The sequence below is a fragment of the Diceros bicornis genome, chromosome 37 (genome assembly GCF_020826845.1).
Source record: "Diceros bicornis minor isolate mBicDic1 chromosome 37, mDicBic1.mat.cur, whole genome shotgun sequence".
NCBI lineage: Eukaryota > Metazoa > Chordata > Mammalia > Perissodactyla > Rhinocerotidae > Diceros > Diceros bicornis.
The window spans coordinates 21,662,185-21,689,795 of NC_080776.1; the positions used below are offsets into that span (position 1 = coordinate 21,662,185).

At 43.9% G+C, this 27,611-nt stretch overlaps 2 protein-coding genes and 2 long non-coding RNA genes across 4 annotated transcripts; 2 read left to right on the forward strand and 2 right to left on the reverse strand.

Moving 5' to 3' along the window:
• Positions 1–1,674: 1,674 nt before the first annotated feature.
• LOC131399148 (uncharacterized) lies at positions 1,675–26,663 on the reverse strand. Its single transcript, XR_009217061.1, has 4 exons — positions 26,017–26,663; positions 9,045–9,116; positions 2,951–3,168; positions 1,675–1,776 (listed from the first exon to the last, which is right to left on the reverse strand). It is a non-coding gene; the product is annotated as an uncharacterized LOC131399148 (long non-coding RNA).
• LOC131399145 (UDP-glucuronosyltransferase 1A10-like) lies at positions 6,407–7,315 on the forward strand. The gene has a single exon (XM_058533252.1). The coding sequence runs from the start codon at positions 6,407–6,409 to the stop codon at positions 7,313–7,315; it is 909 nt and encodes a 302-aa protein (XP_058389235.1).
• Positions 12,612–16,788, reverse strand: LOC131399149 (uncharacterized). The gene is made up of 3 exons (XR_009217062.1): positions 16,728–16,788; positions 15,424–15,629; positions 12,612–14,256 (listed from the first exon to the last, which is right to left on the reverse strand). It is a non-coding gene; the product is annotated as an uncharacterized LOC131399149 (long non-coding RNA).
• LOC131399146 (UDP-glucuronosyltransferase 1A7-like) lies at positions 18,568–19,579 on the forward strand. The gene has a single exon (XM_058533253.1). It carries the CDS (start codon positions 18,654–18,656, stop codon positions 19,554–19,556), a length of 903 nt encoding a protein of 300 aa, XP_058389236.1. The 5' UTR covers positions 18,568–18,653; the 3' UTR covers positions 19,557–19,579.
• Positions 26,664–27,611: the final 948 nt, after the last annotated feature.

Genomic DNA, 27,611 nt, shown 5'->3' on the forward strand with positions numbered 1-27,611 from the left:
ACTAGTTTAGGCCTAGTAAAATTAGGCATGGCTCTCTGCTCTTGGCAAGACCAGGCTGCGGTTGTCTTGATGGCGAGGAGCTGCAAGTGAGCTTCTTCCCTTTACTCTCAATGATGGCGCCAAGCACCACCCGGGCGCCTCCTGCACCCTCGCCCTCCACCCGAGGGTGGGGCCCTGCAGCCTCCTGAACCAGCGAGTTCAGTGTGGCTCATAGGTCACCCAGAGGGGTTTAGAGTTAATAAAGCCACATATGCTTTTATCTCTACCTACTACAGGGAGACATCTACAAAATATATTGCACCACATAGAGGTTTATACATCTCTGATTGTATATATCTAGAAATACATATAAAATATATAGTTTTATATCTGCTAAAAAATATATATGTATAAAGGTTTTATATATGTGAGATGTTGCATATATTTATGAACATAAAGTAAGCGTAATTCTCAAAGAGGCATTCTGATCTCAAAGATGGTCCTTTCCCACAGAGCCTTGGATATAGTGTAACTACAAAAGTAAACCTACATCAGAAGACCTATGCACACTGTTTATTTTTGCAACCTTGTTTCCGATGGACAGGTTAGCTCTTGGGAAAGGCACACACTCAGGGTGTTCTACCTTGCTTGAGGAGAGGAGTCATAGTCTGAATCTTATCTGTCCAATGAGAAGGAAACATCGCTTGATGATAGAGTGTGTGTTATGCATGTGTGCCTGTGTGTGTGGGTGCCGTGTCTGAGCCCCACGTAGGCCATTTTCCTGAGAATCTCCTAGAACAAACTCTCCTTGAGTCTGTCTAAGGAAATTACATATGGGGATGTAATTAAATACTTCAACAAGTATTGCAGATCATCATGCAGGAGAATATTAAAATAGTTTCAATGGAAAAAGAAAAACACTTCCAGTCTTTCAATTTTTGGTGAGTTTCAACAAAATTGATTATTGGGTCCAGCTGGAAGGAATTTAGGTTCAGTCTATACATTTCAGGGCAGAGGTTCCAGCTCTGGAGAACTGGAGGCTGGATGAGTTTACACAGGAATAAAAGATCCGTGCTTCTCCATTTCTCTCAGGTTCTGGCTCCATTCCAAAGTTCAAATTCAAATTTACCTATTAATCAGGAAACCCCATGCCTCCCACCAAGATTATTTATTTCAACTTTTTATTATCAAAGTTTTCAAACCTGCACAAAAGGAGGACTTTCACAATCATCTCCCACTACTCTCCGTGTACCCTCATTGTAACCCATTGATCTGGGAGTACAACGGAACCCAGTCTAGCCCTACTCCTTAAAATTCAATTCCCAAAAGCTCCAAATTTCCTCCCCCAGTTCTCTGCCAGTCCTGACCCTTTCCAAATTACACCTCCCCGTCAATAAGCATCGGGATCCACGCTAAGCCTTACAAGGAGTGCACCATCCACACTAAGACGTCACCCATGTGCCTGGCGGGTGATCTCCTTTGCTAGAGAGGAAGATGGCCTGGGGCTCTCAGCCCTGTTCTTGCTCAGTGGTACTCTCCATGACCAGTCCACCTCCCCGCCCACCAAACAGTCTTCTTCAGTCTCTTGTTAAGGCTACTTTTCTCCTTTAAGTTACTCTTTAACTTCAACTAGATTAAAGCTTGGGAAAGTTTTAACCCCCCTGCTTATTAATGCTGAAAATTTCAATGGTGGAATTACTGAAGGCATCAGGGATATCTTTTTACGGAGGGGATGAAGTCAAGGACAAGAGACACCACTCTGAAATCCCACATGCAGTCCAATCCATCAGAATGGCTCTGGGAAGGAGCTAATGGTAAATGTTTACTAAATCTCTGGAGGCAGGAAGTCTTTCCAAACTTAGAAACAACAGAAATCTCACAAAGAGTTGATAAATCTGGTAGTGGTGCGAAGGGGGATGTGACACCGGATACAGGATGAGCCAGGCTGTCTGCATCAGAATATGGAGACACTGTGGAGAGCTGGTCCAACCGGAGCCATGTGAAGGAAAGTAACCTTCATATGAAATCCAGGGAACACAGAGACTAAGACCCTTGTGGAGGAAGCTAGTTTGCAGAGACGGGAATGGGACAAACATGTAGAGAGAAACAGGGCAAGAACTCAAGGGTCCAGTGAGGTCAGACTGGCTTCCTGTTGGTGGTCTCTGGGAGATTCCCCTATATTCTTACAATCAACCCCCTTTTTAATTGAGCTAATTTGAGTTGGTTTCTGTTCCTTGCACATAATTCTTTATCTAACATCTTGGGCCTTTGGAACTCACAATTTCCAGATTTTAGAAATGTAATATGAAGAAAGAGTTATACATGTTAACCTAACATCTCAGCAGGGTCTGGGACAAACAGTATCCATCAATCAAGGAGATTAATATTCCTGTAACAAATGTATGAATGTTCACCCAAGGGAGATAACTAAGGCTATAAACAGCCTCACATCAGGTCAGGTTCTGAGGCCAAACAAGTTGAGACGAGATCAGTTTGTCAGAGTCTTCCGCATTTCAGAAGTGCACATAAATGATTTCAGACTGTATAAATAATGTGACAGCCCTCCCTACTCCAAAATGAAGGATGCAATTGTTTTGGGTAACCGTGGCTTAAGTGTTTATTGCTTCAGAGACGTTTTAAAACACAAAAATACAAGTAGTGTATCAAAAATGAAGGCTGGCACTCGTGACAAAATTGTCTTTATGTTGTACTTTAAATTATAGGAATTAGAAAAGAAACACATTGCCTTATATTTTCATTTTGTTACTAAACATCACTGTCTCACACAGAATATATTTAAGATAATTTAAGCTTCATATTTCTCTGCAGAGAGAATTACCATTTATGACTTACATAAGTAACCATAAACACACACCGTGTTATACACATTTAAGATACTTTGTGATTTTGCATAATTACAGGTAGAGAAAATGGTGCATATTACTACTTAAATGCACGTAACATAGCATACCTCTGAATTCAGGTGTGAAATGAAGAGTCTGAAGAGGGGAATTGAGGTAACAGGTTCCACCTCGATTTCTGATGCCGCTTAAATTGGTGAATTCTCTAGGAGCAGGTGCCTCCAAAGCTTTGGTCTTTAATTTCTTCCCTTTTCCATACTGATTATCTGACACACTGGAATAATCCTCTTCAAACAGGTCCCCAAACATTGTGAAACTAAATACTACCCTTAAGAAAAAAAAAAAAAGGCATTACATAGAAGTGCTTCTATTTTAAAAGAAATTGTCCCCACATTTCCCTATCTTATACTCTGGAGTATCCATTTTAAGTCATTTCTCAGAAAGCACACAGTAGTTTGGGCTTTGGTGGCAGCAAGACCTGGATTTTTTTTTTTTTTTAAAGATTTTATTTATTTATTTATTTTCCCCCAAAGCCCCAGTAGATAGTTGTATGTCATAACTGCACATCCTTCTAGTTGCTGTATGTGGGACACGGCCTCAGCATGTCCGGAGAAGCAGTGTGTTGTGCGCGCCCGGGATCCGAACCGGGGCCACCAGCAGCAGAGCAGCACACTTAACCGCTAAGCCACCGAGGTGGCCCAAGACCTGGATTTTTCATCCCTGCTCCACACCACCTGTGTGGCCTTGGGTGACTTAACCCGTGGTCTTATATGGAAAACGGGAAACCACCTACCACGCAGGGTCATTGAAACAACCAAACGACATAACCAAAGAAAGGCATTTAGCGCACGGAGATGACCCACCATAAATGTTAGCTGTTTTTAAAAAGGCATATTGACATCGCTAGTGAACAAGGCAAGAAAACCCATCACCACACCGGAGCCCCCGCTGGGGGGCAACGCCAGTCCTAGATTCTGCGAGTTGACGGGGGCCTGCGGACCATCGATGACTTGCTAAAATCTCGGCTTCTCACACTCCTTGTACCAGACGATGACGCTCAGACGAGTTAAACGGAACACGTTAATCTTCACAGAGCACACGGCCCCAGAGCTGGAGAACCGGGGGGAGGGTCCCTGGAAAAGACTGCCATGAAGATCACGGGGCTTCAAGTCCCTCCAACACGAATCCAGAGACCCCAGCTCTAGCCCGGGGGCATGCAGGACGCGCTCACGGGCTCACTGAGTGTGGCGGAGGGTCTCTTGGAGACAGGAATGCAGAGCGCCTAACGCAGCTCCTCAGGGACGGAATGCAGCGCGTTTCCTTTCCAACCCGTTCCTCGGGAGACAAGCACGCAAAACGGAGCTTGCAAGCCTGGCCTCGCGCTCGCGGTCTGGAGTCCTGTCTCCCCCACTGCACCGCCGACGCCAGGCCCTCAAGCCCCCCAAGCCCCCACGGGGCCGCGGGGCGTCAGGGCGCAGGGTCCCCGCGGCCGGGACCACTGAGCGGACGCCGGGAAACGCCGCCTCCCGGGCCGGCCCGGGCGGCGCTCACCTCGCCCTCCTCAGGCCGTGCCGCCCGCTCGGCCCCGACGCCTCCCACGTCCCCCCCGCATCCCGGGCACCAGCCCCACTTACCGTCTAAAGCCCAGACCCCCGCCCCGGCCCAATCTCGAAGGAAACCATCGCGCCCGAACCGGAGACCACCATAACGGCGAAGGCGGGTCCCCCGGCACTGACCGTAAACGATGTACGGGCGGGGGGACTACGCCTCCCAGGGTGCCCCGCGGGAGCTCCGGCTCGTCGCGCGCGGCCTTGTGGGCAATGTAGTTCTTTGGCGCGGAGAGTTCGTGCGTCACCGTGCGAGGGCAGTGCTGGCTTGCCCATGGCTGGGGGATTCGTCGTTTTGGTGGGGCAGCCGACCACTCACTCATTCATGCACTATTTTATTCACTTTTAATGTTTTGGTGAGGAAGATTGGCCCTGAGCTAACATCTGTGCCCATGTATCTCTATTTATGGTATGTGGAATGCCTCTACAGCATGTCTTGATGAGCAGCGTTAACTTTGCACCCGGGATCCGAACTTGTGAACCCTGCGTGGCTGAAGTGGAGGGCGCAAATTTAACCACTATGCCACCAGGCCAGCCATATTTTCTAGGTTTGTATTTATTGCTGTTCACAATCCATACAAAGATCACTTGTGTTTTGGCATGGCTAATTCCCAAGTTGCTTAAATGTGGGAAACATTTGTGTAAGGCTTCAAGTTTGCCACGCAATTTCAAAGACATTTTCCAAATGTATCTCCTGTGCAAACCTTGTGAAAAATGTTCCACATAACCCTGAACCTTACAACATCCTCAATGTTTAGTTCGTCCCCACCAACTGCAAGTAGCATACAGAAGAGTACACTAAAGCTACCTCGAAATTATCCTCTCCTGCCCACTTGGGGACCTTTAGTGGATTTTTTCAATAGCTTATTTAGGCTCTGCCTCTGGCATCTCCTCTGTCCAACCCAGCTTCCATCCAGGAGTGAATGAGGCAGACAGGGAGAAAATCATTTTGACTTCAGCTAAAGGTTTGAGAGATTGAGAACAGCAATAGTGATTCAGTCCAATGCAGCAAACATTCCTTGTGTGCTTTCTCCGTGCGAGGCAGAGCATGGGTACTGTGGGAAGAAGGTGCAAACATGAAGAAGATATGTCCCCTGACCTCAAGGAGTGCTTGGTAGAGCGTAGGAGACAGATACAGAGGTTCCTGAAGGAGGACACCAGGCCAATTGTGGGGAGACCATAGCAGAGGTCTAGACAAAGGAATGTGGAAACAGAGAGAAAAGAGAGGAGTCCCAGCAGAGTGCTTCTGGGCAGGGGACCACCCACTACGTGGGTCATATGTAGGGAAAGTGATTTAAAATAGATGACAGTCACATTCCATCACATCCCTAGAATGGGCCATGTAGGTGGACTTGTCAATCTTATCTCAGCATTTTGGAGGCCTCCGAGGGTTTGGAGATGGAACAAGACCAGCAGGAAAGCCAGGCGTCTCAGAGACCCTTGTGAACCTCAGTTCCAGTGCCAGTGAGGAGGTCACTGGTGAGGGGCTTCAAGTCTTTCTTTGGAACCTGCGATGCCAATCTTTTTCTGGACAAAGAGTCTTTGGTATTCAGGATGAAAGCCAAATTTTCCTTTCGGACAAATTGCAAAAATACCAGCTTTATTGACATTTACGTTCCTTTTTATCCTTCTGAGGCCTCAGGGTCCAAAACCTTTGCCTAATAATTCTTTCTAAACTGGCACTGCCATAACACTGCATGATCTGTGCCCAAGGCAAAGGTCAAAAGCTCTTCTTATCTGCAACTCGAACAAATAGGTGTCTCAGCAAATGCTACTCATTCATTATTGTTGTTATGAGTAAATCATAGGCAAGGATTATAATTTTTTTTTCTGTAATGAATGTATGAATACACGCCCTCTCTCGGGGCAGGTTTTGTGCCTGTACTTCTTCTGCCGGCTGTATTACACGAGCCTAGAACCCAAGCAGCTGGATTGCTCTGGGCTGCAGTTATCCACCTGATGTCTCCTGCAATGTTGACTGGCTTCCTTCCTCTATGTGTGTGTCTCCTGCTGACACCTGGCTTTGCCGAGGCCGGCAAGCTGCTGGTGGTACCCATGGATGGGAGCCACTGGTTTACCATGCATTCGGTTGTGGAGAAACTTGTCCACAGAGGGCACGAGGTGGTCGTAGTCATGCCAGAGGTGAGTTGGCACCTGGGAAAATCGTTCAATTTTACTGTAAAGACTTATTCCACATTTTACACCCTGGAGGACTTGAATCAGCAGTTCAGGATTTTCGCCGAGGCTCAATGGAAAGCTCGGGAACAAAGTCTCATTTCTATGATGATGAGCGTATCCAGCGACAGTTTTTTTGAATACTTTCTTTCACATTGTAGGAGTTTGTTTAACAACACAAAACTAGTAAAATACCTAGAAGAGAATTCTTTTGATGCAGTGTTTCTAGATCCTTTTGATATGTGTGGCTTAATTGTAGCCAAATATTTTTCCCTCCCATCAGTGGTCTTCACTAGGGGAGTATTTTGCCACCATCTTGAAGAAGCTACGCAGTGTCCCAGTCCTCCTTCTTATGTTCCTAGAATGCTCTTAGGGTTCCCGGATGCCATGACTTTCAGGGAGAGAGTGTGGAATCATATCTTCTACTTGGAGGAACATTTACTTTGCCACTATTTCATCAACAATGTTTTAGAATTTGCCTCTGAGCTTCTCCAAAAGACTGTCACGGCATATGATCTCTTCAGCCATACGTCAATTTGGCTGTTACGAACTGACTTTGTTTTGGACTATCCCAAACCCGTGATGCCTAACATGATCTTCATCGGCGGCATCAACTGCCATCAGGGAAAGCCACTGTCAAAGGTGAGTCACCTTTCCTTTAGCATATTAAGAACAAGCTGGCTCTGGACCTAAAAAGAGATTCCTTACCATAGTGTGATTTGTCATTGAGATTCGTCGCATTTGTAATTTCTTTCTAGTTTAAGGAATTATTTTGCACCAATTCATTTAATTGTTATCAAATTTTATAAAACTGCTCTCTTTGATATGCAGGTGTATACAATTGATATAATTGTATCTAATTTCCAGGCTGCATTTTCATTACTGTCTTTGGAAAAATACTGAAAAACACAGTAAGGCATGAAACTTCCGTTTTTGTTAATTCGATGGCACAGCCTCCAGGAAAATGCTCTTAGCAGTTTTGTATGCATCTTTCCCAATTTTTCTGAAATTATTTTATATAGATGCATCCGATGTAAATTCTCACATGCATTTTGTTAAAATGACATCTAGTAGCAGACTGGACATATTGTTCTTTAGCTTGCTTTTTTCACTTGCTAATAAATTCTGGACATCTTGACAGTCACTTCATACAAATCTGTCACATTCTTTCTCATAATTGCATAAAATTCTTTACTTTGGATGTACCAGGTTTATTCAATAACTAATAGTGATAGATGTTTAAGGTTTTTCCACGTTTTTCTTTTATAGGCAAGACTGTACTAGACATTCTTTTTTTGTGTGTGAGGAAGATCAGCCCTGAGCTAACATCCATGCCACTCTTCCTCTTTTTGCTGAGGAAGACTGGCCCCGCGCTAACATCTGTGTCCATCTTCCTCCACTTTATATGTGACGCCGCCACAGCATGGCCTGACAAGCCATGCATCAGTGTGCGCCTGGGATCCGATCCCGGGCCGCCAGCAGCAGAGCGCGCGCACTTAACCGCTACGCCACGGGGCCGGCCCTTAAGTAATTTCTTTACTCCTACATTTCATATTCTTGCTCTTATCTCAGTAGGCGAGAGTCCTTAGGCGGAGGGTTGCTGGGTCAAATGGTATGCACATATCATATTTTAATAAATTTGATGAATTGCTTTCAAAATATTCAACCACCTGACACTTTGGTCAACAGTATATGAGACGTTTAGCTTCTCCATGTCCTCTCCTGCCCCAGATGTTGTCAAACTTTTAAATGTTTTGGCTAAATATTTTACATAGCTGCTTCAATTTTCATGTTCTATGTCATAGATATATTGGCCATTTTCCTTTCCTCTTTTGTGAATTATGTATTCACATTCTTCAATCATTTTTTATAGGGCTGTCTCTTTTTAGCTAATTACTATAAGTCTCTTGAGTATTGGGAATATTAACACTTAGCTTTCCATGTGTGTTGTAAATAGTTTTCCTTGGCTATTGTTCATCTTTTGTCATTCAGGATTTTCGTGTTCGTAGTCAAACTGGTTAACTTTTTCTTTAATGGTTTCTGCACTTCAACTTGTTTAGGTCTTTCCAAGCCTGAGATATAGAAATATTTTTTCCATATTATGTCAATGTTTTAATTCCTCCAATCAATAGTTTTATTCCTTACAATGAGAACTTTATACGATGTAAAGATCTAACTTTATTATCTTTCTAAAAGGATAGTCCATTGTCTCAACATCATTTAATAAAAAATCTACTGTTCATCCATAGAATTGAAATGCATCTTTATCTTATTTCAAATTTTCAAATTTATCTGCATCTGCTTTTGAACTCTAAGTTTTCTTCCACTGATTTATTTATGTATTCCTGGGCCATTACCATATTTTGATTATAGTAGTTTTGTAGTAAGTTTTAATACCTGTTCAGGCGAGCCCCATACTCACTATTCTTTCTTCTAAATTTTCTCAGTGATTCTCATAAGTTATTCTCCTTCACAAAACTGAATGTTGTTTTATCTAGTTCCAAAAAACAAAAATAAACCATTAGGGCTGTGTTAATATTACATAAAATATTTTTATTAACTTGAGAAAGAATGACATCTTTTTGCTATTAACTTTTCCTATTCAAGATATAGTATTCTTCATTTATTCAGATCTTGTTTTATGTCTATCAATGAAATTTTGCGTTTTACTTTATATGTCTTGTATTTTTCTTATTAAAATTTGTTCCTAGGCATTTTATTATTTTTGAAAGTCTTGTGAAGAGGGCATTTTTTCATTTCTATTTTGGACTGGTTATTGGTCAAGTATAGCTTTGCTTTTGTACATTTATCTTGTATCTAGCCATATTACTAATTTCTCTTATTAGTTTGTAAGATTTCTTAGGTATAAAATATCATTTACAAATTTTAAGCCCCCCACTCATAGCTCTTATTTTGCTTTATCAGAGTGAAACGTTCAAATAATTAGTTCACAACAATTATTCAATAGTTCCTGAATTATGTTGAGTAGTTGGTCCAGCCAGTTTGAGAAGGGTTTGGTCATCTGCAGTTGAAAAGATCTTACAGGAGTAAGATTCCTGGCAAAGCACAGTCTTTAAATCCCGACGAAACACCTGCTGGCTCATCTCAGTCTGTTACTTTATTAGGGACGTACTCTGCATTTTTATCTATTGATCTGGCTGCTCACAAGGCTCAGTACATTTTATAAGAGAGTCATATTCTCTCACTTATTGGAGCCTGGTTTTCTCCTTTGAACTGAGGAGTGGTTAGGGATGGAGAGTACCCTCAGTGAATTAACGTTGTGTACACTTTGATTACGTAACTCATCCTACTCACAGCCTGACCAAGTCCATCTAGGACAGTGTTCTCTAAGGACCTCTGCTCACTTCGCCTTGCCCACAGTGGGCACCAGGATCCTCACATAATTGTGGAAGTTTCACCCAGATTAGGTACACGCAGACGCGCACACACACACGAAATCTAAGACCATGATGATGGATTTATTTAGCATGACTGAATGCAAGCAAATGAGAATCAAAGTATTGTTTGGACTGTAGGATGCACAGACTTGTTAATGCATCCCATTTTTATGAGAAAAATTCTTCAGAATAAAAATAATTAAGCATTTTCCATCAGACATATGCTAAGTGAATTTAAGTGATTTTGTAGCAGAAAGCATGTTATTTTGTTTGTGTAAATTCAAGATGGTGTATCAAGGATTGGCAAACGTTTTTGTAAAGGGCTAATATTTTAGACTTTGCAGGCCATATAAGGTCTCTGTTGCGTTATTTTTTGTTCTTTTGTTTGTTTACAGCTCTTTAAAATGTAAAAACCATCCTTAGCTCACGGGCCATACAAAAACACTTCACTCAGATTTTCCTGTCCCTTTGGACGTGGGCAACAAGATTTCTGGGCTCCTCAGGCACAAGTCCAAAGTGAGACCATTGAGGAAGAAGACTCGAGAAGTAAAACATAAGTTTTAGATATATTGTAATACTCTGCTCACCCTGAAAAAAACATTACACCAACAGGTAATAAGAAATATATCTGTGTTAGTGAGTGCTACTGGCACAAGGCAGGATTACTCACAGGAGTAATAATTTTAAATTTAAAACATCAGGGAGATAACCTGGATCCCTGTGATGAACTGTGGGCCCATGGTTTGCATTTGCATTTATTTTTAAGAAAAGTGCTGTGATTGGATGCAAAGCTCAAGTTTTTGCTACTACAGTTTGGGTCAACTCTCCCCCTACACACACCCTTCCATCAGGAACAGCAAATGCATGGAAGCTGGGTGATTTTGCAACGCTCTTGACCTCCAGGTGCCCCTCATTTAGGATCTGCACATGTCCCTCAACCCTCATGCCTGAGAGGACAAGCAGTCTCTGTCCTGGCCCATCTGGACTCCCCTTCTCCTTGGTTGTCTCACTCTGGCTTTTCCCTGGGGGCCAGAAATCTTGTCCCCCATGTCCAAAGGGACGAGACATTTCCTGGGTCACGTCATAGACTTTCTCTCCACTGTACCTCCTGGGGCTGCCTAGACTAGCCCTTCCCAAAGGGAAAAAGCAAAAGCCTTTTCTTTCTTCCTGGAAGAGATAGTCGATTCCATAGACTTTCTTGGGAAGCTGTCAAGCAAGTTACTAAGAGATACTGAAATGTGATGGTTCTACTCTGAAGTTTTGCAGACTTGAGTTCAGAATCTGACTGGGCTAGGTCTGTGCTAGAGGTAGGAGGGCTGGAGGAGGTCTGGTCCAGGGGGCAGACTTAGGAAGTGGAAATGCCCACACAATGTGCACAAGTGCACAGAGGGGAGCCTGGAACCGTGTCTAGGAAAATCAGAGAGGGCGCTAGAGAGGCGGTGACTCAGAGCTGGGATGGGAAGGCTGTCTGGGAAAGTAGGGAGGGCATCCAGCCTCACAGACACTCCAGTGCCAGCCCTGCTTTGTCGTTTCATGCTCTCTTGGATATAGGCCAGTGGCCTCTTGAACACTGAGTCTCAGACCAGCCTGGCCCCTCCTCAGTCTAGGACAGAGCTGGGGCCCACACCTGCCTTGGAGAGGTGGAAAGAGCGAGAGCTCAACCTTTTTCAGTGCGGCCATGAGTCAGGTACCTGGGGCTCTGCAAAGGTGTCCTCAGGTGAGTGCATATTAACTTGGAATTGCTCTCCACAGCCTCTGGCTGTAGAAGCCAGACGAATGCTGCCCAGAGGCACCTGGCTGTGGCTGTCGAGTGATGATGGTGCAGCAGGTGGGTCTAAACCCTGCTCCCGCCCCTCCTCAGGCAATTGTTAATAAGACAGCTGACGGAGGCAAGCCTCGCCCTCCCTGTGCCACCTACACCTGTGTGGCATCGTTTGTTTGTCTGTCATCCCTGCCAGAGGTGCACTCCTGTGGGCCAGGGGTGAGTCTCCATCCTTATTTTTTAAAAAAAAAAAGACTTTATTTCTTAGGGCAGTTTTAGGTTCAGAGGAATATTGAGTGGGATGTACAAAGACATCCCATAGACCCTCTTGGTCCTGTTTGGTCCATCGTGTCTGGTCCAGCAGGTGCTCAGCAGGTGTTTGGTGAAGAGTGACTTTTCAGCCAACAGATGGGAAGGTGAAATAATGCTGTTTCTGAAACCGAAGAGACTACTATTTTAGGCCTAGTAAAATTAGGCATGGCTCTCTGCTCTTGGCAAGACCAGGCTGCGGTTGTCTTGATGGCGAGGAGCTGCAAGTGAGCTTCTCCCCTTTACTCTCAATGACAGCGCCAAACACCACCCGGGCGCCTCCTGCACCCTCGCCCTCCACCCGAGGGTGGGGCCCCGCAGCCTCCTGACCCAGCGTGTTCGGTGTGGCTCATAGGTCACCCAGAGGGGTTTAGAGATAATAAAGCCACATATGCTTTTATATCTACTTATTATATAGAGACATCTATAAAATATATTGAACCATATACACTTTTATATATGTTTGGTTATATCTATCTATAAACATATATAAAATATATGGTTTTATATATCTATTACAGAATATATATGTATAAAGGTTTTATATATGTGAAATGTTGCATACATTTATGAACATAAAGTAAGTGGAATTCTCAAAGAGGCATTCTGATCTCAAAGATGGTCCTTTACGACAGAGCCTTGGATACAGTGTAAGTACAAAAGTAAACCTACATCAAAAGACCTATGCACACTGTTTATTTTTCCAGCCTTGTTTCAGATGGGCAGGTTAGCTCTTTGGAAAGGCACACACACAAGGTGTTCTACCTTGCTTGAGAAGGAGTCGTAATCTGAATCTTATCTGTCCAATGAGAAGGAAACAGCACTTGATGATAGAGTGTGTTATGCATATGTGTTTGAGCGTGTACGTGTGTGTGTCTGCCGAGTCTCAAGCCCCAGGTAGGCCATTTTCCTCAGAGTCTCCTAGAACAAAATCTCCTTGAGTCTGTCCTGGGGAATTACATTTGGGGATATAATTAAATACTTCAACAAGTATTGCAGATCATCATTCAGGAGAATATTTTTCTTTTTTGAAGAAGAAGATCTGCCCTGAGCTAACATCTGCCCATCATCCTCTTTTTGCTGAGGAAGACTGGCCCTGGGCCAATATCCGTGCCCATCTTTCTCCACCCTATAGGGGACGCCGCCACAGCATGGCTTGACAAGCAGTGCCTCGGTGTGCGCTCGGGTTCACTGCAGCGGAGCACGTGCACTTAACCGCTTGCGCCACCTGGCCTGCCACCAGGAGAATATGAAGTTTCAATGGAAAAAGAAAAACACTTTAAGTCTTTGCCAATTTTTGGTGAGTTTCAATAGAATTGATTACTGGGTTCAGCTGGAAGGAATTTAGGTTCAGTCTATACAGTTCAGAGCAGAGCTTCCAGTTCTGGAGAACTGGAGGCTGGATGAGTTTACACAGCAATAAAAGATCCGTGCTTCCCCACTGGTCTCAGATTGTGGCTTCATTCCAAATTCAAACTCAAATTTATCTGTTAATCAGGAAACCCCATGCCTCCCGCCAAGATTATTTATTTCAACTTTTTATTATCAAAGTTTTCAAAACTGCACAAAAGGAGGATTTTCACAATCATCTCCCACTACTTTCTGTGTACCGTCACCGTACTCATTGATCTGGGAGTACAATGGAACCCAGTCTAGCCCTACTCCTAAAAAATATGATTCCAAAAAGCTGCAGAATTTCCCTCCCCCAGTTCTCTGCTAGTCCTGACCCTTTCCAAATTACACCTCCCGGTCAACAAGCATCGGGATCCATGTTAAGCCTTACAAAGAGTGCACCATCCACACTAAGACGTCACCCATGTGCCTGGCCGGTGATCTCCTTTGCTAGAGAGGAAGATGGCCTGGGGCTCTCAGCCCTGTTCTTGCTCAGTGGTACTCTCCATGACCAGTCCACCTCCCTGCCCACCAAACAGTCTTCTTCAGTCTCTTGTTAAGGCTACTTTTCTCTTTTAAGTTGGTCTTGAACTTCCACTAGATTAAAACTTGGAAAAGTTTTAAACCCTTAGGAATCTGCTTATTAATGCCAAAAATTTCTAATGGTGGTATTAATGAATGAGCCAGGGATATCTTTTTATGGAGGGGATGAAGTCAAGGCCAAGAGACACCACTCTGAAATCCCACATGCAGTCCAATCCATCAGAATGACTCTGCGAAAGAGATAATGATAAACATTTACTAAATCTCTGGAGGCAGGAAGTCTTTCTAAACTTAGAAGCAACAGAAGTGTCACAAAGAGTTGATAAATCTGGTAGTGGCAGGAAGGGGGATGTGACACCAGATACAGGATGAGCCAGGCTGTCTGCATCAGAATATGGAGACATTGTGGAGAGCTGGTCCAACCGGAGCCATGTGAAGGCAAACTAACGTTCACAGGAAATCCAGGGAACAGAGACTAAGACTCTTGTGGAGGAAGCTAGTTTGCAGAGATGGGAAGGGGACAAACACGTAGAGAGAAACAGGGCAAGAAATCAAGGGTCCAGTGAGGTCAGACTGGCTTCCTGTAGGTGGTCTCTGGGAGATTCCCTATATTCTTACAATCAACCCCCTTTTTAATTGAGCTAATTTGAGTTGGTTTCTGTTCCTTGCACATAATTCCTTATCTAACATCTTGGGCCTTTGGAACTCACAATTTCCAGATTTTAGAAATGTAATATGAAGAAAGAGTTATACATGTTAACCTAACATCTCAGCAGGGTCTGGGACAAACAGTATCCATCAATCAAGGAGATTAATATTCCTGTAACAAATGTATGAATGTTCACCCAAGGGAGATAACTAAGGCTATAAACAGCCTCACATCAGGTCAGGTTCTGAGGCCAAAGAGTTCAGATGAGATCAGTTTGTCAGAGTCTTCCGCATTTCAGAAGTGCACATAAATGATTTCAGACTGTATAAATAATGTGACAGCCCTCCCAACTCAAAAACGAAGGATAGAATTGTTTTGGGTAACTGTGGCTTAAGTGTTTATTACTCTGGAGAAATTTTAAAACTCAAAAATACAAATAGTGTATCAAAAATGAAGGCTGGCACTCATGACAAAATTGTCTTTATGTAGCATTTTAAATTATAGGAATTAAAAAAGAAGTACATTGCCTTAATTTTTCATTTTGTTACTAAACATTACTGTGATCACACAGAATATATTTAAGATAATTAAAGCTTCAAATTTCTCTGCAGAGAGAATTATCAATTTATGTCTTACATTAACAGATACTGTGTTACACACCTTTAAGATACTTTGTGATTTTGCATAGTTAATTACAGGTAGAGATGATGGTATATATTACTAATCAAATGCACGTAACATAGCATACCTCTCAATTCAGGTGTGAAATGAAGAGTCTGAAAAAGAGAATTGAGACAAAAGTTTTCACCCTGCTTTCTGATGCCGCTTAAATTGGTGAATTCTCTAGGAGCAGGTGCCTCCAAAGCTTTGGTCTTTAATTTCTTCCCTTTTCCATACTGATTATCTGACACACTGGAATAATCCTCTACAAACAGGTCCCCAAACACTGTGAAACTAAAAAAACGGCATTAAAAAAAAAAACCCAAAAAAACGGCATTACATAGAAATGCTTTTATTTTAAAAGAAATTGTCCCCACATTTCCTTATCTTATACTCTGGAGTATCCATTTTAAGTCATTTCTCAGAAAGCACACAGTAGTTTGGGCTGTGGAGGCAGCAAGACCTGGATTTTTCATCCCTGCTCCACACCACCTGTGTGGCCTTGGGTGACTTAACCCGTGGTCTTATATGGAAAACGGGAAACCACCTACCACGCAGGGTCATTGAAACAACCAAACGACATAACCAAAGAAAGGCATTTAGCGCACGGAGATGGCCCACCATAAATGTTAGCTGTTTTTAAAAAGGCATATTGACATCGCTAGTGAACAAGGCAAGAAAACCCATCACCACACCGGAGCCCCCGCTGGGGGGCAACGCCAGTCCTAGATTCTGCGAGTTGACGGGGGCCTGCGGACCATCGATGACTTGCTAAAATCTCGGCTTCTCACACTCCTTGTACCAGACGATGACGCTCAGACGAGTTAAACGGAACACGTTAACCTTCACAGAGCACACGGCCCCAGAGCTGGAGAACCGGGGGGAGGGTCCCTGGAAAAGACTGCCATGAAGATCACGGGGCTTCAAGTCCCTCCAACACGAATCCAGAGACCCCAGCTCTAGCCCGGGGGCATGCAGGACGCGCTCACGGGCTCACTGAGTGTGGCGGAGGGTCTCTTGGAGACAGGAATGCAGAGCGCCTAACGCAGCTCCTCAGGGACGGAATGCAGCGCGTTTCCTTTCCAACCCGTTCCTCGGGAGACAAGCACGCAAAACGGAGCTTGCAAGCCTGGCCTCGCGCTCGCGGTCTGGAGTCCTGTCTCCCCCACTGCACCGCCGACGCCAGGCCCTCAAGCCCCCCAAGCCCCCACGGGGCCGCGGGGCGTCAGGGCGCAGGGTCCCCGCGGCCGGGACCACTGAGCGGACGCCGGGAAACGCCGCCTCCCGGGCGGGCCCGGGCGGCGCTCACCTCGCCCTCCTCAGGCCGTGCCGCCCGCTCGGCCCCGACGCCTCCTACGTCCCCCCCGCATCCCGGGCACCAGCCCCACTTACCGTCTAAAGCCCAGACCCCCGCCCCGGCCCAATCTCGAAGGAAACCATCGCGCCCGAACCGGAGACCACCATAACGGCGAAGGCGGGTCCCCCGGCACTGACCGTAAGCGATGTACGGGCGGGGGGACTACGCCTCCCAGGGTGCCCCGCGGGAGCTCCGGCTCGTCGCGCGCGGCCTTGTGGGCAATGTAGTTCTTTGGCGCGGAGAGTTCGTGCGTCACCGTGCGAGGGCAGTGCTCGCTTGCCCTTAGCTGGGGGATTCGTCGTTCTTCTGTGGCAGCGAACCCCTCACTCATTCATACACTGTTTTATTCACTTTTAATGTTTTGGTGAGGAAGATTGGCCCTGAGCTAACATCTGTGCCCATGTATCTCTATTTATGGTATGTGGGATGCCGCCACAGCATGTCTTGATGAGCAGCGTTAAGTCCGCACCGGGGTTCCGAAGTTGCAAACCCTGCGGAGGTGAAGTGGAGCCGGCGAATTTCACCACTATGCCATCAGGCGGGCCATATTTTCTAGGTTTGTATTTATTGCTGTTCACAGTCCATACAAAGATCACTTGTGTTTTGGCATGGCTAATTCCCAAGTTGCTTAAACGTTGGAAACATTTGTGTAGGGCTTCAAGTTTGCCATGCAATTTCAAAGACATTTTCCAAATGCATCTCCTGTGCAAACCTTGTGAAAAATGTTCCACATAACCCTGAACCTTACAACATCCTCAATGTTTAGTTCGTCCCCACCAACTGTAAGTAGCATACAGAAGAGTACACTAAAGCTACCTCGAAATTATCCTCTCCTGCCCACTTGGGGACCTTTGGTGGATTTTTTCAAGAGCCTATTTAGGCTCTACCTCTGGCATCTCCTCTGTCTAACCCAGCCTACATCCAGGAGTGAATGAGGCAGACAGGGAGAAAATCATTTTGACTTCACCTACAGGATTGAGAGATTGATAACAGCAATAGTGATTCAGTCTAATGCAGCAAACATTCCTTGTGTGCTTTCTCTGTGCCAGGCAGAGCATGGGTACTGTGGGAAGAGGGGGCAAACATGAAGAAGATGTGTCCCCTGACCTCCAGGAGTGCTTGGTAGGGTGTGGGAGACAGATACAGAGGTTCCTGAAGGAGGACACCAGGCCAATTGTGGGGACCCCAAGGCAGAGGTCTAGACAAATGCATGTGGAAACAGAGTGAAAAGAGAGGAGTCCCGGCAGAGTGCTTCTGGGCTGGTGACCACCCACTGGGTGTGTCATGTCTAGGGAAAGTGATTTAAAATAGGTGACAGTCACATTCCATCACATCCCTAGAGTGGGCCATGTAGGTGGACTTGTCGATCTTATCTCAGCATTTTGGAGGCCTCAGAGGGTTCGGAGATGGAACAAGACCAGCAGGAAAGCCAGGCGTCTCAGAGACCCTTGTGAACCTCAGTTCCAGTGCCAGTGAAGAGGTCACTGGTGAGGCGCTTCAAGTCTTTCCTTGGAACCCGGGATGCCAATCTTTTTCTGGGCAAAGAGTCTTTGGTATTCAGGATAAAAGCCAAATTTCCTTTCGGACAAATTGCAAAAATACCAGCTTTATTGACATTTACTTTCCTTTTTATCTTTCTGAGTCCTCAGGATCCAAAAGTGTTGCTTAATACTTCTTTCTAAACTGGCCCTGCCTTACTCCGCATGAACTCTGCCCAAGACAAAGGTCAAAAGCTCTTATCTGGAACACGAACAAATAGGCATCTCAGCAAATGTTACTCATTCGTTAATGTTCTTATAAGTAAATCATAGGCAATGAGTATAATTTTTTTTCTTTAATGAATGTATAAATACATGCCCACTCCCGGGGCAGGTTACGTGCCTATACTTCTTCTGCCGGCTGTATTACACGAGCCTAGAACCCAAGCAGCTGGATTGCTCCGGGCTGTAGTTATCCAACTGATGGCTCCTGCAATGTTGACTGGCTTCCTTCCTCTATGTGTGTGTCTCCTGCTGACACCTGGCTTTGCCGAGGCCGGCAAGCTGCTGGTGGTACCCATGCATGGGAGCCACTGGTTTACCATGCGTTCGGTTGTGGAGAAACTTGTCCACAGAGGGCATGAGGTGGTCGTAGTCATGCCAGAGGTGAGTTGGCATGTGGGAAAATCGTTCAATTTTACGATGAAGACGTATTCCACGTTTTACACTCTGGAGGACTTGAATCAGCAGTTCAGGATTTTCTCCGACGCTCAATGGAAAGATCAGTGGCAAAGCATAGTTTCTGTGTTATTGAATTCACCCACCGGTCGTCTTTTTGAATACTATTTTTCACATTGTAGGAGTTTGTTTAATGACACAAAACTAGTAAAATACCTAGAAGAGAATTCTTTTGATGCAGTGTTTCTAGATCCTTTTGATATGTGTGGCTTAATTGTAGCCAAATATTTTTCCCTCCCATCTGTGGTCTTCACCAGGGGAGTATTTTGTCATTATTTTGAAGAAGGTACGCAGTGTCCCAGTCCTCCTTCTTATGTTCCTAGAATACTCTCAGCATTCCCAGATGCCATGACTTTCGGAGAGAGAGTGTGGAATCATATCTTCCACTTGGAGGAACATTTACTTTGCCACTATTTCTTCAAAAATGTTTTAGAATTTGCTTCTGAGCTTCTCCAAAAGACTGTCACGGCATATGATCTCTTCAGCCATACGTCAATTTGGCTGTTACGTAGTGACTTTGTTGTGGAGTATCCCAAACCGGTGATGCCTAATGTGATCTTCATAGGTGGCATCAACTGCCATCAGGGAAAGCCGCTGTCAAAGGTGAGTCACCTTTCCTTTAGCATATTAAGAACAAGCTGGCTCTGAACCTAAACAAGATTCCTTACTAAACTGTGATTTGGCATTAAGATTTGTCGCATTTGTAATTTCTTTCTAGTTGAAGGAATTATTTTGCACCAATTTATTTAATTGTGTGTTATCAAATTTTATAAAGCTGCCCTCTTTGATATGCAGGTGTATACAATTGATATAATTGTATCTAATTTCCAGGGTGCATTTCTTAATACTATTTTTGGAAAAATACTGAAAAACACAGTAAGAAATGAAACTTCCCTTTTTGTTAGTTCGGATGCCCCGCCTCCAGGAAAATGCTCTTAGAAGTTTTGTGTGCATCTTTCCCAATTTTTCTGAAATTATTTTATATATATGCATATATCTAATGTAAATTCTCATGCCCGTTTTATTAAAATGAAATCTCTTAGCCGACTGGACATATTGTTCTTTCGCTTGCTTTTTTCACTTGCTAATAAATTCTGGACATCTTGACAGTCACTTCATAGAAATCTGTCACATTCTTTCTAATAGTTGCATAAAATTCTTTACCGTGGATGCACCTTGTGTTTATTCAACTAATATTGATAGATATTTAAGCTTTTTCCCCTTTTCCCTTTTATAAGCAAGAGTGTACTAGACATTCTTAAGTAATTTCTTTATACTCGTACATTTCATATTCTTGCTCTTATCTCAGTAGGCGAGTCCTTAGGAGGAGGGTTGCTGGGTCAAATGGTATGCACATATTATATTTTAATAAATTAGATGAATTGCTTTCAAAATATTGAATAACCTGACACTTTGGTCAACAGTATATGAGAGTTTTAGTTTTTCCATGTCCTCTCTAGCTACAGATGTTGTCAAACTTTTAAATGTTTTGGCTAAACATTTTACATAGCTGCTTCAATTTTCATTTCATATTTCATAGATATATTGGCCATTTTCCTTTCCTCTTTTGTGAATTATGTATTCACATTCTTCAATCATTTTTTATAGGGCTGTCTCTTTTTAGCTAATTACTATAAGTCTCTTGAGTATTGGGAATATTAACACTTAGCTTTTTATACGTGTTGCAAATAGTTTTTCCTTGGCTATTGCTCACCTTTTGTCATTCAGGGTTTTCATTTTTCAGTAGTCAGCTAGTTAACTTTTTCTCTGATGGTTTTTGGACTTCAACTTGTTTAGGTCTTTCCAAGCCTGAGATATATAAGTATTTTTTCCATATTATGTCTTACTGTTTTAATTCCTCCAATGTCAATAGTTTTATTTCTTACCATGAGAACTTTACATGGTATAAAGATCTAACTTTATTATATTTGTAAATGGCTAATCCATTGTCTCAACATCATTTAATAAAAAATCTGCTGTTCATCCATTGAATTGAAATGCATCTTATCATATTTAAAATTTTCATGTCTATTTGCATCTGCTTTAGAACTCTAAGTTTTCTTCCACTGATTTATGTATGTATTCATGGGCCATTACCATATTTTGATTATAGTAGCTTCGTAGTAAGTTTTAATATCTGGCTGGGCAAGCCCTACGCTCACTATTCTTTTTTCTAAATTTTCTTGGTGATTGTCGTAGTTTAGTCTCCTTCACAAAATTGGAAATTGTTTTATCTAATTCCAAAAAATAAAAATAAACCATTAGGGCTGTGTTAATGTTACATAAAATATTTTTACTAATTTGAGAATGATTGACATCTTTTTGCTATTAACGTTTCCTATTCAGAATGTAGTATTTCTCTTTATTTATTGAGACCTTGTTTTATGTCTATCAGTCAAATTTTGCATTTTACTTTATATGTCTTTTATTTTTCTTATTAAAATTTATTCCTAGGTATTTTATTATTTTTGAAACTCTTGTGAATAGGGCAGTTTTTCATTTGTATTTTGAACTGGTTATTGGTAATTAAAGTATAGCTTTGTTTTTTGTACATTTATTCTGTATCTAGCCATACTACTAATTTCTCTTATTAGTTTCTAAGATTTCTTAGGTATACAATATCATCTGCAAATAATAATCCTCCTGACTCATACCTCTCATTTTGCTTTATCGGAGCAAAACGTTGTTAAATAATTAGTTCAAAACAATTATTCAATAGTTCCTGAATAATGTTGAGTAGTCAGTCCAGCTGGTTTGAATTGCGGTTCGGTCACTTGCAATTGAAAAGATTTTACGGGAGTAATATTCCTGGGAAAAGCACAGTCTCTAAATCCCGATGAAACACCTGGTGGCTTATCTCAGTCTATTACTTTATTAGGGACGTGCTCTGCATTTTTATCTATTGATCTGGCTGCTCAGAAGGCTCTGTACATTTTGTAAAACAGTCATATTCTCTCACTTATTGGGAGCCGGATCTCCCCCTTTGAACTAAGGAGAGGTGAGGCATGGAGTGTGCACTCAGTGAATTTACGTTGTGTACATTCTGATTATGTAACTCGTCCTACTCACAGCCTGAATCAAGTCCATCTAGCACAGTGTTCTGTAAGGACCTCTATTCACCTCTCCTTTGCCACAGTGGGCACCAGTATGCTCACATAATTGAGAGTTTCACTCAGATAGGTACACACACAAAGGCACACACACACGACATCTAAGACCATAATGATGGATTTATTTAGGATGACTGAATGCAAACAAATGAGAATCAAAGTATCATTTGGACTGGAGGATGTACAGACTTGTATAACGTATCCCATTTTTATGAGAAAAAGTTTTTGGCATATATATAATTAAGCAGTTTCCATCAGACATGTGCTAAAAGTGAATTTAAGTGTTTTTGTAACAGAGAACATGTTATTTTGTTTGTTAAAAATCAAGATGCTGTATCAGAGATTGGCAAATGTTTTTGGAAAGGGCCAGAGAGTAAATATTTTAGACTACAGGCCATATACGGTCTCTGTTGCATTATCTTTTTTTTTTTTTTTTTTCTTTTGGTGAGGAAGACTGGCCCTGAGCTAACAAGTCAGGCACCTGGGGCTCTGCAGAGGTGTCCTTAGGTGAGCGCATATTAATTTGGAATTGCTCTCCAGAGCCTCAAGCTGTAGAAGGCAGCCAAGTGCTGCCCAGAGGCACCTGGTTGTGGCTGTCGAGTGGTGATGGTGCAGCAGGTGGGTCTAAACCCTGCTCCTGCCCCTCCTTAGGCAGTGGTCAATAAGACAGCTGACGGAGGCGAGCCTCGCCCTCCCTGTGCCACCTACACCTGTGTGGCATTGTTTGTTTGTGTCTCCCCTGCTAGACATGTGCTCCTGTGGGCCAGGGGTGAGTCTCCATCGTTTTTTTCTTTTTTAAAAAAAAGCAGACTTTATTTTTTAGAGCAGTTTTAGGTTCAGAGCAAAACTGAGTGGGACGTACAAAGACATCCCATAGACCCTCTTGGTCCTGTTTGGTCCATCGTGTCTAGTCCAGCAGGTACTCAGCAGGTGTTTGGTGAAGAGTGACTTTTCAGCCAACTGATGGGAAGGTGAAATAATGCTCTTTCTAAAATTGAAGAGACTACTATTTTAGGCCTAGTAAAATTAGGCATGGCTCTCGGCTCTTGGCAAGACCAGGCTGCGGTTGTCTTGATGGCGAGGAGCTGCAAGTGAGCTTCTTCCCTTTACTCTCAATGATGGCGCCAAGCACCACCCGGGCGCCTCCTGCACCCTCGCCCTCCACCCGAGGGTGGGGCCCCGCAGCCTCCTGAACCAGCGAGTTCAGTGTGGCTCATAGGTCACCCAGAGGGGTTTAGAGATAATAAAGCCATATATGCTTTTATCTCTACCTACTACAGGGAGACATCTACCAAATATATTGAACCACATAGAGGTTTATACATGTCTGATTGTATATATCCAGAAATACATATAAAATATATAGTTTTATATATCTGCTAAAAAATATACATGTATAAAGGTTTTATAGATGTGAAATGTTGCATACATTTATGAACATAAAGTAAGTGGAATTCTCAAAGAGGCATTCTGATCTCAAAGATGGTCCTTTACCACAGAACCTTGGATATAGTGTAACTACAAAAGTAAACCTACATCAGAAGACCTATGCACACTGTTTATTTTTCCAACCTTGTTTCCGATGGACAGGTTAGTTCTTGGGAAAGGCACACACTCAGGATGTTCTACCTGGCTTGAGGAGAGGAGTTCTAGTCTGAATCTTATCTGTCCAATGAGAAGGAAACATCGCTTGATGATAGAGTGTGTGTTATGCATGTGTGCCTGTGCATGTGGGGGCCGTGTCTGAGCCCCACGAAGGCCATTTTCCTGAGAATCTCATAGAACAAACTCTCCTTGAGTCTATCCAAGGAAATTACATATGGGGATGTAATTAAATACTTCAACAAGTATTGCAGATCATCATGCAGGAGAATATTAAAATAGTTTCAATGGAAAAAGAAAAACACTTCCAGTCTTTCAATTTTTGGTGAGTTTCAACAGAATTGATTATTGGGTCCAGCTGGAAGGAATTTAGGTTCAGTCTATACATTTCAGGGCAGAGGTTCCAGCTCTGGAGAACTGGAGGCTGGATGAGTTTACACAGGAATAAAAGATCCGTGCTTCTCCATTTCTCTCAGATTCTGGCTCCATTCCAAAGTTCAAATTCAAATTTACCTATTGTCAGGAAACCCCATGCCTCCCACCAAGATTATTTATTTCAACTTTTTATTATCAAAGTTTTCAAACCTGCACAAAAGGAGGACTTTCACAATCATCTCCCACTACTCTCCGTGTACCTTCATTGTAACTCATTGACCTTGGAGTACAATGGAACCCAGTCTAGCCCTACTCCTTAAAATTCAATTCCAAAATGCTCCAAATTTCCTCCCCCAGTTCTCTGCCAGTCCCGACCCTTTCCAAATTACACCTCCCGTCAATAAGCATCGGGATCCACGCTAAGCCTTACAAGGAGTGCACCATCCACACTAAGACGTCACCCATGTGCCTGGCGGGTGATCTCCTTTTCTAGAGAGGAAGATGGCCTGGGGCTCTCAGCCCTGTTCTTACTCAGTGGTACTCTCCATGACCAGTCCACCTCCCCGCCCACCAAACAGTCTTCTTCAGTCTCTTGTTAAGGCTACTTTTCTCCTTTAAGTTACTGTTTAACTTCAACTATATTAAAGCTTGGGAAAGTTTTAGCCCCCCTGCTTATTAATGCTGAAAATTTCTAATGGTGGAATTACTGAATGCATCAGGGATATCTTTTTACAGAGGGGATGAAAGTCAAGGACAAGAGACACCACTCTGAAATCCCACATGCAGTCCAATCCATCAGAATGGCTCTGGGAAGGAGCTAATGGTAAATGTTAGCTGGTAAAACTAAATAAAATGGTAAAATCTAAATCTCTGGAGGCAGGAAGTCTTTCCAAACTTAGAAACAACAGAAATCTCACAAAGAGTTGATAAATCTGGTAGTGGCAAGAAGGGGGATGTGACACCGGATACAGGATGAGCCAGGCTGTCTGCATCAGAATATGGAGACACTGTGGAGAGCTGGTCCAACCGGAGCCATGTGAAGGCAAACTAACGTTCACAGGAAATCCAGGGAACAGAGACTAAGACCCTTGTGGAGGAAGCTAGTTTGCAGAGACGGGGATGGGACAAACATGTAGAGAGAAACACGGTAAGAAATCAAGAGTCCAGTGAGGTCAGACTGGCTTCCTGTAGGTGGCCTCTGGGAGATTCCCCTATATTCTTACAATCAACCCCCTTTTTAATTGAGCTAATTTGAATGGGCTTCTGTCCCTTGCACAGAATTCCTTATCTAACATCTTGGGCCTTTGGAACTCACAATTTCCAGATTTTAGAAATGTAATATGAAGAAAGGGTTATACATGTTAACCTTACATCCCAGCAGTGTCTGGGACAAACAGTATTCATCAATCGAGGAGATTAATATTCCTGTAATAAATGTATCAATATTCACCCAAGTGAGTTAACTAAGGCTATAAACAACCTCACATCAGGTCCATTTCTGAGGCCAAATGAGTTCAGATGAGATCAGTTTGTCAGAGTCTTCTGGATTTCAGAAGTGCACACAAATTATTTTAGACTGTATAAATAATGTGACAGCACGCCGTACTCCAAAATGAAGGATGCAATTGTTTTGGGTAACTCTGGCTTAAGTGTTTATTGCTTGAGAGAAGTTTTAAAACTCAAAAATACAAGTAGTGTATCAAAAATGAAGCTGGCACTTGTGACAAAATTGTCTTTATGTTGTACTTTAAATTATAGGAATTAGAAAAGAAACACATTGCCTTATATTTTCATTTTGTTACTAAACATCACTGTCATCACACAGAATATGTCATCACACAGAATATATTTAAGATAATTTAAGCTTCATATTTCTCTGCAAAGAGAATTACGATTTATCACTTACATAAGTACCCTAAACATGCTGTGTTATACACATTTAAGATACTTTGTGATTTTGCATAATTACAGGTAGAGAGAATCGTACATATTACTACTTAAATGCATGTAACATAGCATACCTCTGAATTCAGGTGTGAAATGAAGAGTCTGAAGAAGGGAATCGAGGTAACAGGTTCCACCCTGATTTCTGATGCCGCTTAAATTGGTGAATTCTCTAGGAGCAGGTGCCTCCAAAGCTTTGGTCTTTAATTTCTTCCCTTTTCCATACTGATTATCTGGCACACTGGAATAATCCTCTTCAAACAGGTCCCCAAACACTGTGAAACTAAATACTACCCTTAAGAAAAAAAAACAAAACAAAACGGCATTACATAGAAATGCTTTTATTTTAAAAGAAATTGTCCCCACATTTCCCTATCTTATACTCTGGAGTATCCATTTTAAGTCATTTCTCAGAAAGCACACAGTAGTTTGGGTTGTGGAGGCAGCAAGACCTGGATTTTTCATCCCTGCTCCACACCACCTGTGTGGCCTTGGGTGACTTAACCCGTGGTCTTATATGGAAAACGGGAAACCACCTACCACGCAGGGTCATTGAAACAACCAAACGACATAACCAAAGAAAGGCATTTAGCGCACGGAGATGGCCCACCATAAATGTTAGCTGTTTTTAAAAAGGCATATTGACATCGCTAGTGAACAAGGCAAGAAAACCCATCACCACACCGGAGCCCCCGCTGGGGGGCAACGCCAGTCCTAGATTCTGCGAGTTAACGGGGGCCTGCGGACCATCGATGACTTGCTAAAATCTCGGCTTCTCACACTCCTTGTACCAGACGATGACGCTCAGACGAGTTAAACGGAACACGTTAATCTTCACAGAGCACACGGCCCCAGAGCTGGAGAACCGGGGGGAGGGTCCCTGGAAAAGACTGCCATGAAGATCACGGGGCTTCAAGTCCCTCCAACACGAATCCAGAGACCCCAGCTCTAGCCCGGGGGCATGCAGGACGCGCTCACGGGCTCACTGAGTGTGGCGGAGGGTCTCTTGGAGACAGGAATGCAGAGCGCCTAACGCAGCTCCTCAGGGACGGAATGCAGCGCGTTTCCTTTCCAACCCGTTCCTCGGGAGACAAGCACGCAAAACGGAGCTTGCAAGCCTGGCCTCGCGCTCGCGGTCTGGAGTCCTGTCTCCCCCACTGCACCGCCGACGCCAGGCCCTCAAGCCCCCCAAGCCCCCACGGGGCCGCGGGGCGTCAGGGCGCAGGGTCCCCGCGGCCGGGACCACTGAGCGGACGCCGGGAAACGCCGCCTCCCGGGCCGGCCCGGGCGGCGCTCACCTCGCCCTCCTCAGGCCGTGCCGCCCGCTCGGCCCCGACGCCTCCCACGTCCCCCCCGCATCCCGGGCACCAGCCCCACTTACCGTCTAAAGCCCAGACCCCCGCCCCGGCCCAATCTCGAAGGAAACCATCGCGCCCGAACCGGAGACCACCATAACGGCGAAGGCGGGTCCCCCGGCACTGACCGTAAGTGATTTACGGTCGCGGGGACTACAACTCCCAGGGTGCCCAGCGGGAGCTCCGGCTCGTCGCGCGCGGCCTTGTGGGCAATGTAGTTCTTTGGCGCGGAGAGTTCGTGCGTTACCGTGAGAGGGCAGTGCTCGCTTGCCCATAGGTTCGGGGATTCGTCGCTCCTCTGGGGCAGCCGACCACTC

Excerpts from the sequence above, each read along its gene's own strand:
- LOC131399146 (XM_058533253.1), top strand. The coding sequence starts at position 18,654 with ATGGCTCCTGCAATGTTGACTGGCTTCCTTCCTCTATGTGTGTGTCTC.
- LOC131399145 (XM_058533252.1), top strand. The coding sequence starts at position 6,407 with ATGTCTCCTGCAATGTTGACTGGCTTCCTTCCTCTATGTGTGTGTCTC.